Source organism: Pituophis catenifer, unplaced genomic scaffold (genome assembly GCF_029215685.1).
Source record: "Pituophis catenifer annectens isolate HBS135680 unplaced genomic scaffold, rPitCat1.0.hap2 SCAF_6, whole genome shotgun sequence".
NCBI classification, from domain to species: Eukaryota; Metazoa; Chordata; class Lepidosauria; order Squamata; family Colubridae; genus Pituophis; species Pituophis catenifer.
In genome coordinates this window covers 38,540,552-38,556,158 of record NW_027256886.1, presented here as the reverse complement: position 1 = coordinate 38,556,158, position 15,607 = coordinate 38,540,552, and the positions used below count along the sequence as shown (strand labels likewise).

The following is a 15,607-nucleotide window of genomic DNA, read 5'->3' as shown; positions in this document are numbered from 1 at the left end:
AGAATTAAGGTATGTTTTTCATTATACAATTGCATTGTGCTAACTGGTGTTTTTAAAAATCCAAACCTAAAACTCCAGTGAATAAGAAAGCATGATAGCCCAACGGGGGAGTTAGGCTGAGAAGGACTGTAAGCCACTGGCAAGAATGTGGTGGGAGGCAAGGAAGAGAAGCAGCAGATGAAATAGAATGAGGAAAACAGGATAGGAAGAAGGATGTTTGCATGGAAGGGGGGAAGGAAAGGGAAGGAAATTGTTATCGTGTGAATTAACATTTTGTTACAGTATGCAATTTTGTGGACTACAGCTGATTAATATATTTATTAGATTGTATCCTGTACCTAAAAAGGAAGATGTGACTTGGAAGAAATAAGTATGGGTGAAGAAATTAGTACACCAGTAAATTCTAATCTTGCTTATTTACCCTTTACTCCCTGGCATAAACTAGTACTCTGGAAACATTGGGTCACCTAGTGACTTCCCCATCCCAGTTGCTCTTACCACGTAATAAAATATTTGAATGACAACAACTCAGAAGGAAGCAACTCTTACACCACCCTTCTTACCAACCACACAAACATAAAAAAACATCATAAACTGCTGAATTCAGAATGCTTGGAATAAAAGTGCAGAGCTCAAGCAGCAGATAACATAATCCCAGTAAGATTACAGGTAGTCTTTGACTTGCAACATTTGTTTAGCAATCATTCAAAGTTATAATGACACTGAAAAAATGATTTATGACTGGTCCTTGCATTTATGACTACTGTAGCATCCCTGTGGTCATGTGATGAAAGGTTGGCAACCAGGATGCATTTACGACAGTTGCAGTGTCCTGGGGTCATATGATTGCCATTTGTAGCCTTCCCACCCAACTTCCGACAAGCAGTCAATGGGGGAATCCAGATTTGCTTAATGTCTGCATGATTCATTTAACAACTGTAGTGATTTACTTAATAACCATGGCAAAAAGGTCATAAAAATCAGTTATAACTCACTTAACTACTGCCTTGCTTAGCAATGACAATTCTGGAAATTCCAGAAAGTGGTTGTAAATTGGGTGAAAATTCCTTCAAAATGATTGAGCCACATAGCAGATAAATGCAAATGGGTTTTTGAATCAGGGAGCACATTGGAAGTAATTTATTGGCCAATGTTGCAAATTTCTTTCGAAATCATTTTCTCAGTCTAATGTAGTTATTTCTGCTTCTTGAATCCTCACACAGGCCAAAAGTGCATCACCTCAGCTCACCTTCCACTTCAAGCTTTTTTACCAGATGTGTATCCCATGCTAGGATTTTGACCTGTGAAATGAATTTTATGGCTATATATGGGTGAGGCTGGAAAATATATAAGAATGCCTCCATAAAAGAAAGGCAGATCTCACCTGGAGACTGTGGGGTAAGCAGAGAACCTGAGGAAATCTTGGAGGACCCTGAGGAGTTGTGAGCAGAAGGGTTACCAGCAGTGGATTTTTGTGATGATGATCTGGACCAGTTAGGTGAGGCATTCCCAAGGACATTGATGTGGGATGTTGGAACAGGACTGAGAGATGCTGATTGTGCCTCTGCTAGATTTGTCTGGAGGCGTTTGGATTCGGGTGTATGCTTTCCCATGGCACTTAGAAGAGTTTTCCCATTGATCCCTATAATTTAAAACAAAGTGATAAATCAGCCTTGATTTATGAATCATGAAATGAATCATAATGAAACATGATGTTTTCTATTAATGTTTTCCAAGATGGAGGCTTCCTTTCCATTTTAGACTATTATTTCCAAACCCATCATCTCAGCCAGCATGGCTCAGAACACTACCTTTGTGCCGCCCTTCTTGATGGTTGTATACATTCCCTTGGTGCACCATATATAATTGGACCTTATTTTATGCAAGAAATTTTCACAGACATAGGATTTTCTTGTAAATCCTGAGACATGAATAATTTAAGACCAGGACTATACAGTATGTGATCCCTGAAACTCTGTTTTACAGTTTATAGAGCATGAAAACAATAATATATACTTTAACATAGATTTTACATAATTCATAAGACAAAAAAAAAAAAAACCCTACATTCCCACCCACCCCCAATAATAAATCATGACTGTCTGTGGTTAAGGAATCAGGCTGGAAAACCAGGGGACTGTGAGTTCTAGCCCTGCATGAGAGCCGCTGGGTAACCTTGGGCCAGTCACTCTCTCTAAACTCCTCATCTCAGAGGGTTGTTGTTGTTGGGTGGAAAATAGGAGGAGGAAAGTGTGTTGGATATGCCTGCTGCCTTGAATTATTTATAAAAATAATAATGGCAGGATATAAATAAAATAATTAAAAAGGGTGGGCAATTCCAGTCATCTAAGAGAAGCCTGCCAGTAATGAAGTGACAAAAATATTTCTTAATCCTGATATGCTTAAATTATTTATTTAATACTTCATATAGATATTACATGAAAAACCTCTCATGGATGTTGAAATGATAAAAAATTATTCATTTTGTCAGAGGAAGCTGAAAACATAAAGTTGATGATCTTTTATTTATTTTTCTGAAGAATTTATACTTTTCCAATGAATTTACTAATTTGTTTTTCTGATGAATTTACTTTTTCTGTACTGTACTTGGTGAACTTGCCATTTTCTGTACTGTACTTGCGTAAACTCTTCATGGTAATAATTCTGCTCACCTTTCCTACCTACCATATTGCCCACCAGACTCTCCTACCATTTCCCACCAGCGTGTCCATTTTAATCTAGTAATTTAGTAGAGAAGTAAATGGCGCATTAAGTATCTTGCTATAAGAAGGTTGTATGGAAACAGCCTAAATTCATCTTCATAAAGCTCATATTACTAATAATACAATCAATCCAGATTGCAAATTAGATTACATATTTCTTTAAAAATACTAATCTCTTGATTCTTAATTCCTATGTTTCATCTGATTATTTTCTGCATTTAACTAGAATGGTAGTGGAGATATCACAAAATCAGAAACATAGCACTGAAAAAAGGATATCGCCACATAGCAACTGTTTCCTGGCAAGGGATAAGGATTAGAAAAGCCAGACCACTCTGAAATAATGGGAGATCTCTTGGCACCCAAGGATTGTTTGCTTAACATGTTTACTTAGCTACTGTTGTATGTTTCTGTGCAGGATTCCAGAGACTGGTAGTCCCTAGCTTTTTATTTGTTTTTACAGCATAAAGTGACAACCAAGTGTTGGAACTAATGTTGAATAGAACTCAGCCTCTTGGTGCCCATAAAGCTTGTTATTAAACATGAAAGATTGTGCAGTTCTTAAAGCATTTACATTGGATACCTGTAACAGGAGCACAAGCAACTTCTGTCTGGATGGATATACCTGTATCAAGAGTCTTGGATTCTGAATACATGAAAAAAACATAAGAATATACACATACTTTAGCAATGGCACTTGCCATCAACTGATCAGTATTCATTGCAAATTTGCAATAGCAATTGCACAGTTTACTTTTATTCTACAAAAGGCTAACAAATATTTAGGCAGAATACTGAGCTGCAGGTATATACTATCTTGGTTTAGTCTTACAAATACTGCTGCAGAAACAATTTCAGCCCCAATCAACTGTAGGGAAGCATAATTCAGCGCATTATGAGGCAAAGCAGAACGCTGCTCCTTGCTCCTTAGCTGGGCACAGCAGCTGACAACTATATGTGGAGAGACCTTTATCTAGCCCGGTTTGGCCCCATCATGGGGATAGCAGTAGGAGCATTTGGGAAAGGGATGACAGGGATGGGCTCATGATATTTGTCAAGGCAAAGGAGTTTACATGTAACAGCTACTCCTCTTCATAACTCCTGATAGAACTGAGATTCTATATGTAGAGGGATGCGGGGTGGGAAAAAATGAATAGATGGCTGTTTTTGTTTTGATTCCCTTTTCCTCTTCCTGTCAAACTCCTCAGCTTGGTTCAGGGCTTCCTCAAACTTTCTTGTTTTTTCCCTATCCAGAAAGTATCTTTCAATGTGCATAGCATGCTTTTCCTGAGCACAGCAACACCATCAGCCTTACTTGCCAGCGTGTAGTAAAAGAAATCCTGAGACAGCCATTTTAAGACCAACATCAACACGGCTGTGCAGTTGAGCCACAATGGTTGTTTAAAAGAATTTAAGAGCAGTCACAAGTAGTCATTTGCATTCAGGTCCATTTATCCTTCTTCTCCCCCTTCAGTAGACCAGTGAAGCCTTCCTTCCCAACAGACATATTAAAAGCACATCTCCTTTTGTGTTGCCACAAACTACCTTCCATACTCCATATATTTTAAAAACAGATCTAGTTGATAAAAAGCATTATTTAGAGAAACATGTGGAATGAATGAATACTTCCACACACAAGAATATACACACACACCTTCCCTTTTATATGAACACTAAAAAGGAGTTCATTAAAATAAAATCAAAGATATGTGGCTCTCAAATCAAGCCCCTGCATCTAAACCTAAATATGTGATAACATGATTATTGAATCATTTGTTCAGTTCACAATTCAAATCACTTTAATTTAACTTGCCATTGCACAGCTACAGAAAAGATAGTCCATGGATGCTGAATATGGATGTTATCTATGAAAAGATTTTTGGGATGAAAAAAAAAATTAGGGGAGAAACACAGCCCAATGAGGATTAAGGTCCATAGAATGCCCATTTCATAAGTGGAAATTCAAAGAAAGTAAATAGAATAGAATATCCTAGAATGGGCATAACAGGACCCTAAGCAGAAGATAGTAAACAGTGCATCATTTAGTGGCAGGCCACGTTTACTCTTTTAGGGAAACAAATCTGCCCAGAAAGACACTTCAAAATATTCCAGTATTAGTCATTTCCACACGTGTGAGAATTGAAGCAGCAAAGAAACATATAGCTTACCAAGGTTGCTCAGCTGTGAAATACTGGAATTTTGCTGCTGGTTCTCGAGAGAACATTGCCCAACTTTTCTTTTGAAGGACATGAAGAGGTGCTCACAGAGCTCTTCTGGAATATCCACCTCCAGATATGTTCTCATAAACAGCTGGAATCCCTCATAGTCAATAGGCTAACAGGAAGGAGGGAAGTAAAAGACACAAGTGTTTTTTTAAAAAAATAATTTTTAAACGTTAGAAATCTTACCATTACATTTCCTCCCCATTTTAAATTGAGGCTCTCAATTGAGGAGCTAGACGAAGGAAGGGTAGAAGAAGAAAAAATCACGGGAGAAATAAATAAATACAATTGTTAAGGTAGTAATTTATACATGGTGAAAATAGATCAAGAACTTTGTCATTAGACAGTGTAGGTGGGTCAAAAAGCTGTTGGGAAAGGTATCTGGAATAAAGCATAGAATTATATCTGATCAATGCAATTTTTAATCTCCTGGATTTGAGGGTTAACTTGGACAAAGGTTCTCCTTGTTATTTGAAAAGCCATTAGACACTATTGCCTTATGAATCAGTTGGCATTTAAAATATGCTGTATACACACACCAAACACACACACATTGGAGACCAGTTGGTGGTGTTCTTTGAGCACTGAGTTTCACAGGTCTGAAGAAAGAAAGAAAAAAAATGCATTTAAATTTTAAGAAAATAATTTTATGCACAGAACATTGAGGCCTATCTGGTGTTTTTTGGGCAAAGCCCATGGATCATGAAATTCATCTACAGGTATTCATTAGAGCTGCAGCTTACCTGCATACTGATACACACCTAGTAATCTCTTTCCCATGTGCTATAACGCATGTAATTAACATTATATTTCAGGAATACAAAGTATATTTCAGTATGCCACAAGGAAGCACAGTAATACATTTCTTACATGCATATTGAAATCAGGGTTACATGCATATATGCAGAACAACAGTAGCAGTAGTGAAGGTAGAACCTCAATCAGCAACACAACTAAAGTTCTTTGAGCATCACCACAAAAGGCAAAGCATTCAGCATAAGCTTTTGGAAGTAATCCTGACAAATGTATTGAAATTTTCTTGGTGACATTGGTAGAATGGGCTTGGCTGAAGAAGTATTTGAACTTAGTCCAAGAGGACACAAACACACACTTATTTCAGATTTACCCAGTTCTGTTCATTCTCCTGCTTGCCATCTGGCAAACAAGCAGACTTTGTCCACATTTAATTGCTGGGACTCTTGAGAGCTTTCCACTATGCTGAACTCTGAGGTAGCTGATGGAAGACAGACAGTGGTTAACAGGAAACTCACAATTTTCATAGTGACTTTATAATAAAAACAAGTGGGGCAGCCATAAGTGAGGAAGCCAAAGGGATCAAAGGCAACAGAACTGCCAAAAACTTGCTCCGGCAAGCTCTTAGCTTTGCATTCTGTGAATTATTAGCAGTAATTTATAATTCTGCAGCAAGCCTATTGTATTCCCTGCAATGTTTAATCTAACTTATTAACAACAGTTAACAAGCATTCAAATAACTGGACTGATATGCTATATGCCCATGATGGCAAACCTTTGGCACGCGTGCCAGTTATGGCATGAAGAGCCCGTTCTGTGGGCACGCACGCTATTGTCCCAGCCCAGCTCCAATCACATTTCTCCATCATGTTTCACTCATTCAATTCCAACTTCTCGTGAAAGAAAAAGATCTCACAAAGTTGGAGTTGATTGACTGAACTTTTTCACTCACACACTTCACAATGGGGGAGGTGGGGTCCCCTCCTCTTCCTGAAGCCCATTAAAACGTGGAGCCACAATGAGATCCATGCGGTTCTTTCACCCCTCTGCTGCAGCTCCCTGTTACCCTGTTGCGGCAGAGAGATGAACCCTGTCACCCTGTCATGGCAGTGGCGATGGGCGGAGCTTTCTTCCTTAACTTCATTTTAAGGGGAGCGGGAGGCAAGAAGGGACAATAGCAGCTAAAAGGCTGCAAGGGGGGGGGTTAGGGTTAGGATTTATTAAAGATGGGGATGGGGAAAAGATGCCATTCCTTTCCCAAGGACCGGAATGGAGAACTGGTAGTGGAAATTTTGAGTAGTTTGGAGAACCAGCAAATACCATCACTGGCTGGCCCCAGAGTGGGGTGGGAATGGAGATTTTGCAATATCCTGCCCCTGCCACACCCACCAAGCCATGCCCACAGAACCGGTAGGGAAAATTTTTGAATTTTACCCCTGGACCCAGGGAAAGTGGAATAAAAATGTGTGTGTGTGTGTGTGTGTGTGTGTATGTGTGTGTAAATAACAGCCTGGAAAAGCTTCAGCCACAAACAACAGCTGCTGTTATTTTTGCTGAGAGCTTCTAAGCTACACAGCATTCTTTAATAAATACTAACAATAACAAACCATAATATACAAGATTAAAGGAAGGAAGGGAGGAAGGGAGGAAGGAAGGAGAAAGAAGGAAGGAAGGGAAAAAGAAGGAAGGAAGGAATAAGGATGTGATGGCCCTCCAGAGGCTACTGCACTACACTCCCATCATTCCTGAGTTGTGCTGTTAAAGAAATCCAGTGCCACCAGGGAGAAGTCAAGTTGTGAAAGAATTAGTTTAGTTTAGTTTTAGTTTTATTTGATTTGTATACCGCCCTACTCATGAAGGACTCAGGGCGGTGAAAAGCCACAGGATAAAAAACATAAATAAATTTAAATAAATTTAAAACTGAATAAAATTGAATTAAACAATTTGGCTGAAATTTCAATCAAAGAATGATTGAAATTCCTCACAAAACCTCATTATTCAGGTTAAATTGCCATGTTGACACTTTGTGATAAATAAGTGGGTTTGGGGTTGCAGTTTGGGCACTCGGTCCCTAAAAGTTTCGCCATCACTGCTATATGCTATGATATCCTATAACACTGCAAAAAAAATTCCACTGACTCTTTATTTTCCTTGTCAATTAACTTGTTCCCAAAAAGTTTTCAGATAAACAACACAACATTCTTTTTCATTATTTGTGGCTTGGGTGAATGGGGAACAAGTCAGACCCAATGCTATGATTCATGGAATACAGCTTGGAGCATCTTTACCAGCCTTGACTTTTCCCATGACAATATATTCCATTCTCTTTCAAATAGATATTTTTCTGCTATTTCTTTCTGCAGTATTTTATGGCTACAGTAGGTTCATTTTAATTGGGCTGTTTCAAATTGTAAGGATTAGATTTGTTTTTCTCCCTAAAGATTTATCGCTCTCCAGGATAAGCAATTTTGTTTAGTTTTTTCTGTTTGATAATGTGCGGATTTAATTATCTTATCATAAATATAAACTTACATAATTAAGGGAAATCTTAATTTATGCCAAAGCAACCATACAAAGCAACAAATAGCACAACACATGAGAGCCTGAGTTGGAAAAGAAGTCTTACTTGGTTCAAAGTGTCTTGCTTCTGAGGGAATAAAGAGCAGAGAAAGACAAAGCAAAGTTGAGTGAAGAAGCATTGAAAAGTAGCTACTCCATTGGACAAAGACAATTCAAGCATCTATGAAGGATTAGACTGCAGTTCTTCCTCAAGTGCTCCACCATAGAAGGCACATGGAATGTATGGAAGCATACATTGTTCTGAAGTATCCCTATTTCAAACTTCACCATCAGATGAAAAGACATGTTCTATTCAGAAGATTTTGGATGAGATCTTTGGCTTGGGAAATTTGCAAATAGTTGATAGGTAGCAAAAAAGTTCTGAAAGGAAGAGCTTTCTGTTCAAAGGATTTAATGAAGTGTGTGTGTGTGTCTGTCTGTCTGTCTGTCTGTCATATTTGTATCTAGGACTTCTACCGAAGAGCTTTGTACAGAATATAGATTATCTATGTTTATTCTCATTAACAACTGTCTGAGTTTAATTAGGGTTGGTAAGAGAATGTGCTGCCTAAGGCTGATTTTCTGATGAGGCAAAGAACAACACAGAGTACCTTTCTTTATTCCAGACTAACACCTAGATCTGATGTGAGGTGAGAGGAAAGAATTTTAACTGGAACTGAGGGAAACAGGTTAAATTATATGGTGGAAGGCAGGTTGTAAGCACCTCATGGACCTTGCCATTGTTCCCTGCCCCTCATTATTTGTCATCAAACACATCTTTCTTATTCTGCCTATAGAATTGGATCTGCAGTAAACAGTGAAGTCTTTCATGAGGTTATTCAGGATGGGAAGTCCAGTAGGGCTTATTCCCAGGATTGCAATATAAATGAGTATTAGATTTTTACAATATAGAATAGTTTACAATATTTTTAAAATGTTTACAATATTGCTCTAACTCCTACATTGTCCAGCCTATAAAACTAACATACTGTATTGTTAGTTGTGTAACTAGTAGAACTATCTTCTGGTTCAACATGTGGCAGAACACCTTTGCTTTAAATAATTAAGTGCAACAAGGAATACTCTAAGCAATATTTCACTAAATTACATTGAAAACTATTTTTTATCAAAATGAAACAATTTATCAGATATACTACCTACAGCAACTTATTCTTGGACCTAGTGATTTCTTTAGAACAGATAGAATCAACTGATGCAAATATAAATAGTTTACTGTTAGTTTCTATTACCACACAAAATAAATCAATTAAATTAATAAATCTACCCAGTGATGGGGAGAAGGGACCTTATCGCTCATAGAGAAATTAATGAACACAAATTACAGAACTGTCTTAATATTTTTGAGTTGAGAAATTTAGATAAGATATTTGATGTGTGATTTTACTGATAGGGTTTTTAAAATATTTCTTTTTGGATCTGCATAATTGATTAAGGCCTCCAATAGAAAAATGATAGAAAAATGAGGATGATAACTGTTCCTTCCCCTTCACTTCCCTGAATTCAGTTTAATCTAAAACAGTTAACAGTTCAAATTTACTAAACAGTTGTAGTTTACATGATTTTCATTTAAACTTTTTTGGGACTTGTATTTCCTGTCATGATCAGGTTGGAAAGCAGGTTGGAATGAATGGAACAGGTAGCTAAGAATACTTTTATTTTGCCGGGGACTTTCATATGATTTTTGTTGTTATTTATTGAGTTGACTCTCCAATCTTTATTGTTGTGTTGCTTGGTATCAGATGAATATTTTAGATATTAATTGCCCTTTTAACTGTGTTGGCTTCAAGTATTTAAATGGACTCTAAAAGTTGTTTTTTAACATCTTCATTATATAGTTTAGAAAAGACAGTACAATTGGCTTCATAGAAAGTAGAGATAAATTTATTTGGGCTGTTGGTATTGTGAATTTATATAAGCTTTCTTTACACAATATTAGTTTGGCCTAGTGGATAAGGCAGCAGGCTAGAAGCTGAGAGACTGTTGAGTTTTACTCCTGCTTTAGGCATGAAATCTGGCTGGGTGACTTTGAGCCAGTCACTCTCTCTCAACCCAACTCACCTCACAGGGTTATTGTTGTGAGGGAAAATAGGAGAAGGAAGGAGTATTTATATATATTCGTTGCCTTGGGTTGTTTATAAAAATAATAAAGATGGGATTAAAACAATAAATCAATAAATCACTTTGTTCTGCAAATTGCTTTCCTCAAACTGGCTCAAAACCAAAAGTTCCAGATTTGTATTGAGTTAGGTAAGCATTTGAAAATTCAACAAGAAAGATCACTGAAAGGACAAATACGTACTAATATATTTGGTATATGTGGAAACGCCTAAAAATAATACAATTGAACAAAAACGCTTGTGCAGTTAAAAATAAAAAGCAGTTGAAAATAAAATAATAGATTGCATCTAAAGCTGGAAAAGATAACTGCCCCAAAAAAGTTAAAAAGATTTTGCTATTTGGTCCAGGACTGTATGTGTAATCTTAGAGGAAAACGATACTTTTGGGTGTATCCATACTGATTCACTTTGCACTCAAAAGTTTACAATCAATTCTACCTCAGAGGCAGCCACAATGTGATTATTGTGACAGGTAATCTGCTATCTGAAACAATGTTTTAATTTGCCTGTCAACAATGATGACTATTCCTTAAAAAAAAAACTATCTTGTTTTGGCTTTCCTTAAATGAAAAAGGAAGCTGGGCTGAATCAGTATAATTCTGGGCAGTGGATTATTCCTCCCTCCCACTGTAATGTTATTACTAAGGGATAGTGAAGGGAGGACGATTAAACAATAAAAAGTATATGTAACAAAGGACCTCCATGAAAATATCTCCTTTCTCTTTCTATATTCCTTTTTGGTCCACTTCCTCCACATCCTCTCCAGAAAAGCAAATCCAGGTTCAAAGGATTTTAAAGGCAATTAGTTGTTATACCCAATGGCAAATGCAACCGTATTTCCAAGTGGATAGTAATGAAGTATACTTACCTCAACTGCTTAGTGCAGAAGAGAAACCACAGCATGTGCTCGTGGCAGAAAGCAGAACATCCAACTTCTAGCCACCCAAAAACATTATCCTGCTTGCTTCCAAGAGCCTAACAACTACTTTTCTAAATAGGAATGTGGTTGCAATTTGTGCTGGGTTTTTTGTGGACTTATCTTTCTAATTACTCTAGGTGTCAAAAATTTTCTCACAGATAATTTGTCCTCATTTCCCATTTAATTTAATAATATTCAGTTCTGGACTAATTTGTCTTCATGAATAGCTCTGCAGCTTTCTTCCTTTTCTTACCTGGAAACAACTCATTGTTGTTTTTGCTAATTTCCTTTTCCTACAGCAATGAAGATATAGTTCATTTTGTCATGTTTAGTAACCCCCCTTTTTTCCTCTTAGTAAAAACAGCAACATGACAGAATCATCCTCATGCTTTTCTCAACTTCTCACTTTTACTCCCACCACCAAGTTAAGTTCTAAGTGCCATTTTGAAAAAGTAAGTAGTAATAGTTCAATATATCAAATATAAGGGGGAGGGGAGACTAAACCTAGGGCATAAACTAATGATACAATACTCAAATTTAATATTTATTCATTAAGTTGTAGTTCACTTCTATATATCTTTAGAAAACAGTGAGAATAACTTTTAAGATGTTGTAAATGACATGCATTTTGACTAGATGATTTTATGAAATATTCCTATATTGCCTAGGCTTCTCCATCCTGAACATTTAAGAGTCAGTAATGATTCTAAAAAAATAAATGCGACTTTAAAAATCACCTTACTAAAAGGCAACTACTTGATTTCCAATTTCCAAGTAGAACAGTTAAAACTCAGTTGCATCATCCAATAGCAGAATGTTAGGATTTGTTTTTCACTAAATCCAGTAGAGAGCTAATTTATAAGGAGAGATGGACTGCAGATCTTCAGAAATCCTTATTTATTTATTACTAGGATTTTTATGCTGCTCTACTCTCATGGCCTGTGAGCAGCTTACATTCCTCCTTCATAGAAGAAGATTAAAACAAATCAATATTATATCCAATATTATACTATGATTAGAACAGCCATAGAAGCAGATGAACTGCACCAATATAGTAACCAGAAAAGGAGGATCTTGCAACTTATTACAAATATTTCTTGAATGTTCTCTAAAATAGTTTTATAGTTTTCTGGAAAATCAACAGTGTGGATGCCAGTCTGATCTTGGCTTTTGATTTTCATTAATATTTGAGAGAATTTTCATACAAAAATGAATTACCTTTCAAACCTTTCTCACTACCCTAGGCATGATGCCAAATGTATCTTTCCTTAGCAAAAATCTTGTAATTAAAAAGAACTTAAGCTAAGCAGTGCTGAATGTTTGCATTCTGGCTCCCTGTGTAGGGAGGAGGTTTTATCTTTCCATTTCCCATTCAGCAATTTAAAAAAATACCACTTCCCAGAAGTTACTATTAATCTCACAAGAAAAACTTTCCTTCTTTTGTATTATGGTGCTAATAAAAATCACTTTATCTACTCACACCTCTTTTAAAAACTGATGTGACAGATTAAAAGGCATATTTAGGGAAACATATTGTTTGGTTGGTTTAGGGTCTGAATAATTAAAAAAGCTTACAAAAGATTCAATAACCATTTTATCCTAAAAATGTTATTAAGATCTTTTGGGAATTTTGTACATAGAAATCTACACAGCTAGTTTATTTTGTCAATAGGCATTTATGAATACAGTTAATGCAAATTTCCTTACTTGTTCTGGATTATATTTTGACAGAATACCATCCCCATGAAACTCTTCCAAAACATCTCTCAATTTCTTGGTAGAATCTAGAAAGTGAGAGACAGCCAGTAAGATTAAAAGCAGCCTATTTCCAAACAAGTTCTTCATAACCGGGTAAGGAATGATTGTACAGAATAATAGCAACGCCTTGAATAGTAAAATATTCTGCTTTCTTTTAAATGGTTTAAATTGCATTAATAAATGTGAGAGCTACTTTCCTAATCTCAGAGCCATCTTGTAATACATACATCACATTGCAAATACAAATGTTGGACCATGTTATTGTGTGCAGGATAAAAAACCTGCTTTCTTTATGCAATTTGTATGCCAGTCTTACAGCCACTAAAATCTAGTAGTTAGAACCATTATAAGTTTTTTTTTTGCAGAAAGCATTTCCAATTTTTGCAGGGGAAGGGAATCTTCATACAAGCCACATAATGATTCCCATCGGTATTATCAGCTTGATAAAGCATTAGAATAAAAGTAAAGAAAGACAAGTTCTAGCCATTGAATTTTGATTGGATGATCTCAGACTAATATATTTCAGCTTCCTGATAGAACTGCTGTGAAGATAGAATAGTGATTGAAAGCACTATTTTTCCCTCCTCTGTCTGACATAAAATGCTGTTAAGAAGCTCCATCTCTGCATGGGGTATTTAGAATGATTGAAAGTATCATAAAGGGAGAAAAGCAGAGGGGAATATGTAGTATTAAATACATAACATGAGGAGACAGCACCTCTGCTGAGGGAGTGATCCTCAGGATGCACTATGTCAGATCATGTTTTTCATATCTACAGGAGAAGATATAGGAAGAAGATTCTGGCCTAAATCCAAGATATTATGCAGATTGAGGCAAAACTGCAAATGGGGCTTTTCATCAATCCCAGTCATTTATTTTATTAATTTTTAAAATTTGTTTGCCACCTATCTTGCTGCAAGAGTGTGCTATTTAAGCTAGCCAAGTCAGTACATGAGGTAGAAAAATTGGTTTGTAAGCTGCCTAGAGTTTGACTTTATGATGGTGGCTATGCACCTGTTTTAAATAAACAAACCACAACAAGAACCTTAGTTTGTTGCCCTTTCACAAGTTTGTTGCCTGAGAAACTACTCTATCTCATGATTCAGCTCCCCTTGGCTGCTGATACCCTGAAGCCAACAATGCCTTGGAGCTAGCATTAATGGCATCTTGGGTCATTTAATTTAATATATAAGGAGAAAATGATCAAAAGACCTAGAATAGCTATTTCTATGTATTTCAGAAATTATAACCAATTTTGAAGGACTCTGGGTAATATGCAGTAAAAAGAAAAACAAGCAAGATAGGCATATAATTCCTAGCAGAAGCCAAGATACACGTCCTCAATCAATCAATCAGATGGAGTCAAAGACTTGCTGAAATAAGACAAGTTTAATTAATTTTTGGAACATAGGCAAAATAGGAGCCATATATACCTAATAGCAAAGAGTATTCCAGAATGTGGGGGCAACCACAGAGAAAAGCAGTTGTCTTATCCATGCCACATGTACTTTGCAATGGAGGAAAGACTTTCAATGGCCTTCTCTAAATGACTGGATTGGTCTATTTTAAAATTCATTAAGAGCCATGGTGCTGCAGTGGTTAGAGTGCAGTACTGCAGGCTGATCACCGGCTGCCAGCAGTTTGGAAGATCGAATCTCACCAGGCTCAAGGTTGACTCAGCCTTCCATTCTTCTGAGGTGGGTAAAATGAGGACCCAAATTGTTGGGGGAAATATGCTGACTCGGTAAACTGCTTAGAGAGGGCTGTAAAGCACTGTGAAATGGTATATAAGTCTAAGTGCTATTGCTATTCATCTTTTTTCAGGAAATGATACTTGATTATTTAAGAAAGATGGCTTTCCATTCTTTGTATTGAAGGTGTAAACAGATTTGAAGGATTTTAATATATATGATTTGGATCTATGAACTTTTGATGGCTCATTTTAGCTCAGTATTTATATTTTTATTAATATAGAATTTGAACATTTATGAACAGTCTTGGATATATTAGACTTTTCACTTTAGGTGTTGCAAATATACTTCTGGGGAAAAAGAGAACCCTAAATAAATATGTTCACTTTCAACCCTGACCTGGCTCTTCACTGAGTCAATGAAAAGATTAATATATTTCTGTCTTATCAAAATTTAATCAGTGGCTTTATAGTGCTTCATAAAAAAGAGAAAAAGAAGATATTTTTCTTTTTTTCTCAGATATATATCAACGTATCTTTTCCTGTTTAATTTGCTTTTTACTTATAGTAAATAAAACAATATAAAATTAAAAATATGATTTGAAAATGGCACAGTTGTAGAAAAATTACACAGCATGTTATTCTCGAATCTATTTCCTTACCTCTACTGCTATTGCTATTGAAAAATAAATCTCAGAACAGATGTAAAAGAGGCAGAATGGAGGCAACTTTGTTTTTTGGTGGCAAAAAAGACAAGTGTTTAAGTATCACATCTCTTCCATGTGGTTGGGCTAAGATATTAATGGTTATATTCTATTCCTTTCAATTTTTTAATACTTAATGTC

At 36.3% G+C, this 15,607-nt stretch overlaps 1 protein-coding gene across 2 annotated transcripts in view; it reads right to left on the bottom strand.

The window, feature by feature from the left end:
* Positions 1-15,607, bottom strand: part of DGKG (diacylglycerol kinase gamma) — a 76,141-nt gene that overhangs the window by 55,516 nt on the left and 5,018 nt on the right. Inside the window, exons 2-6 of one of the 2 annotated variants that reach the window (XM_070946402.1) lie at positions 13,022-13,098; positions 8,325-8,345; positions 4,892-5,057; positions 3,307-3,369; positions 1,385-1,642 (exon numbers count right to left, since the gene is read on the bottom strand). In XM_070946402.1, coding sequence (XP_070802503.1) covers positions 1,385-1,642; positions 3,307-3,369; positions 4,892-5,057; positions 8,325-8,345; positions 13,022-13,098 — 585 coding nt within the window. The remainder of the gene's footprint in view (positions 1-1,384; positions 1,643-3,306; positions 3,370-4,891; positions 5,058-8,324; positions 8,346-13,021; positions 13,099-15,607) is intronic. The other variant, XM_070946403.1, reaches the window with a different exon arrangement.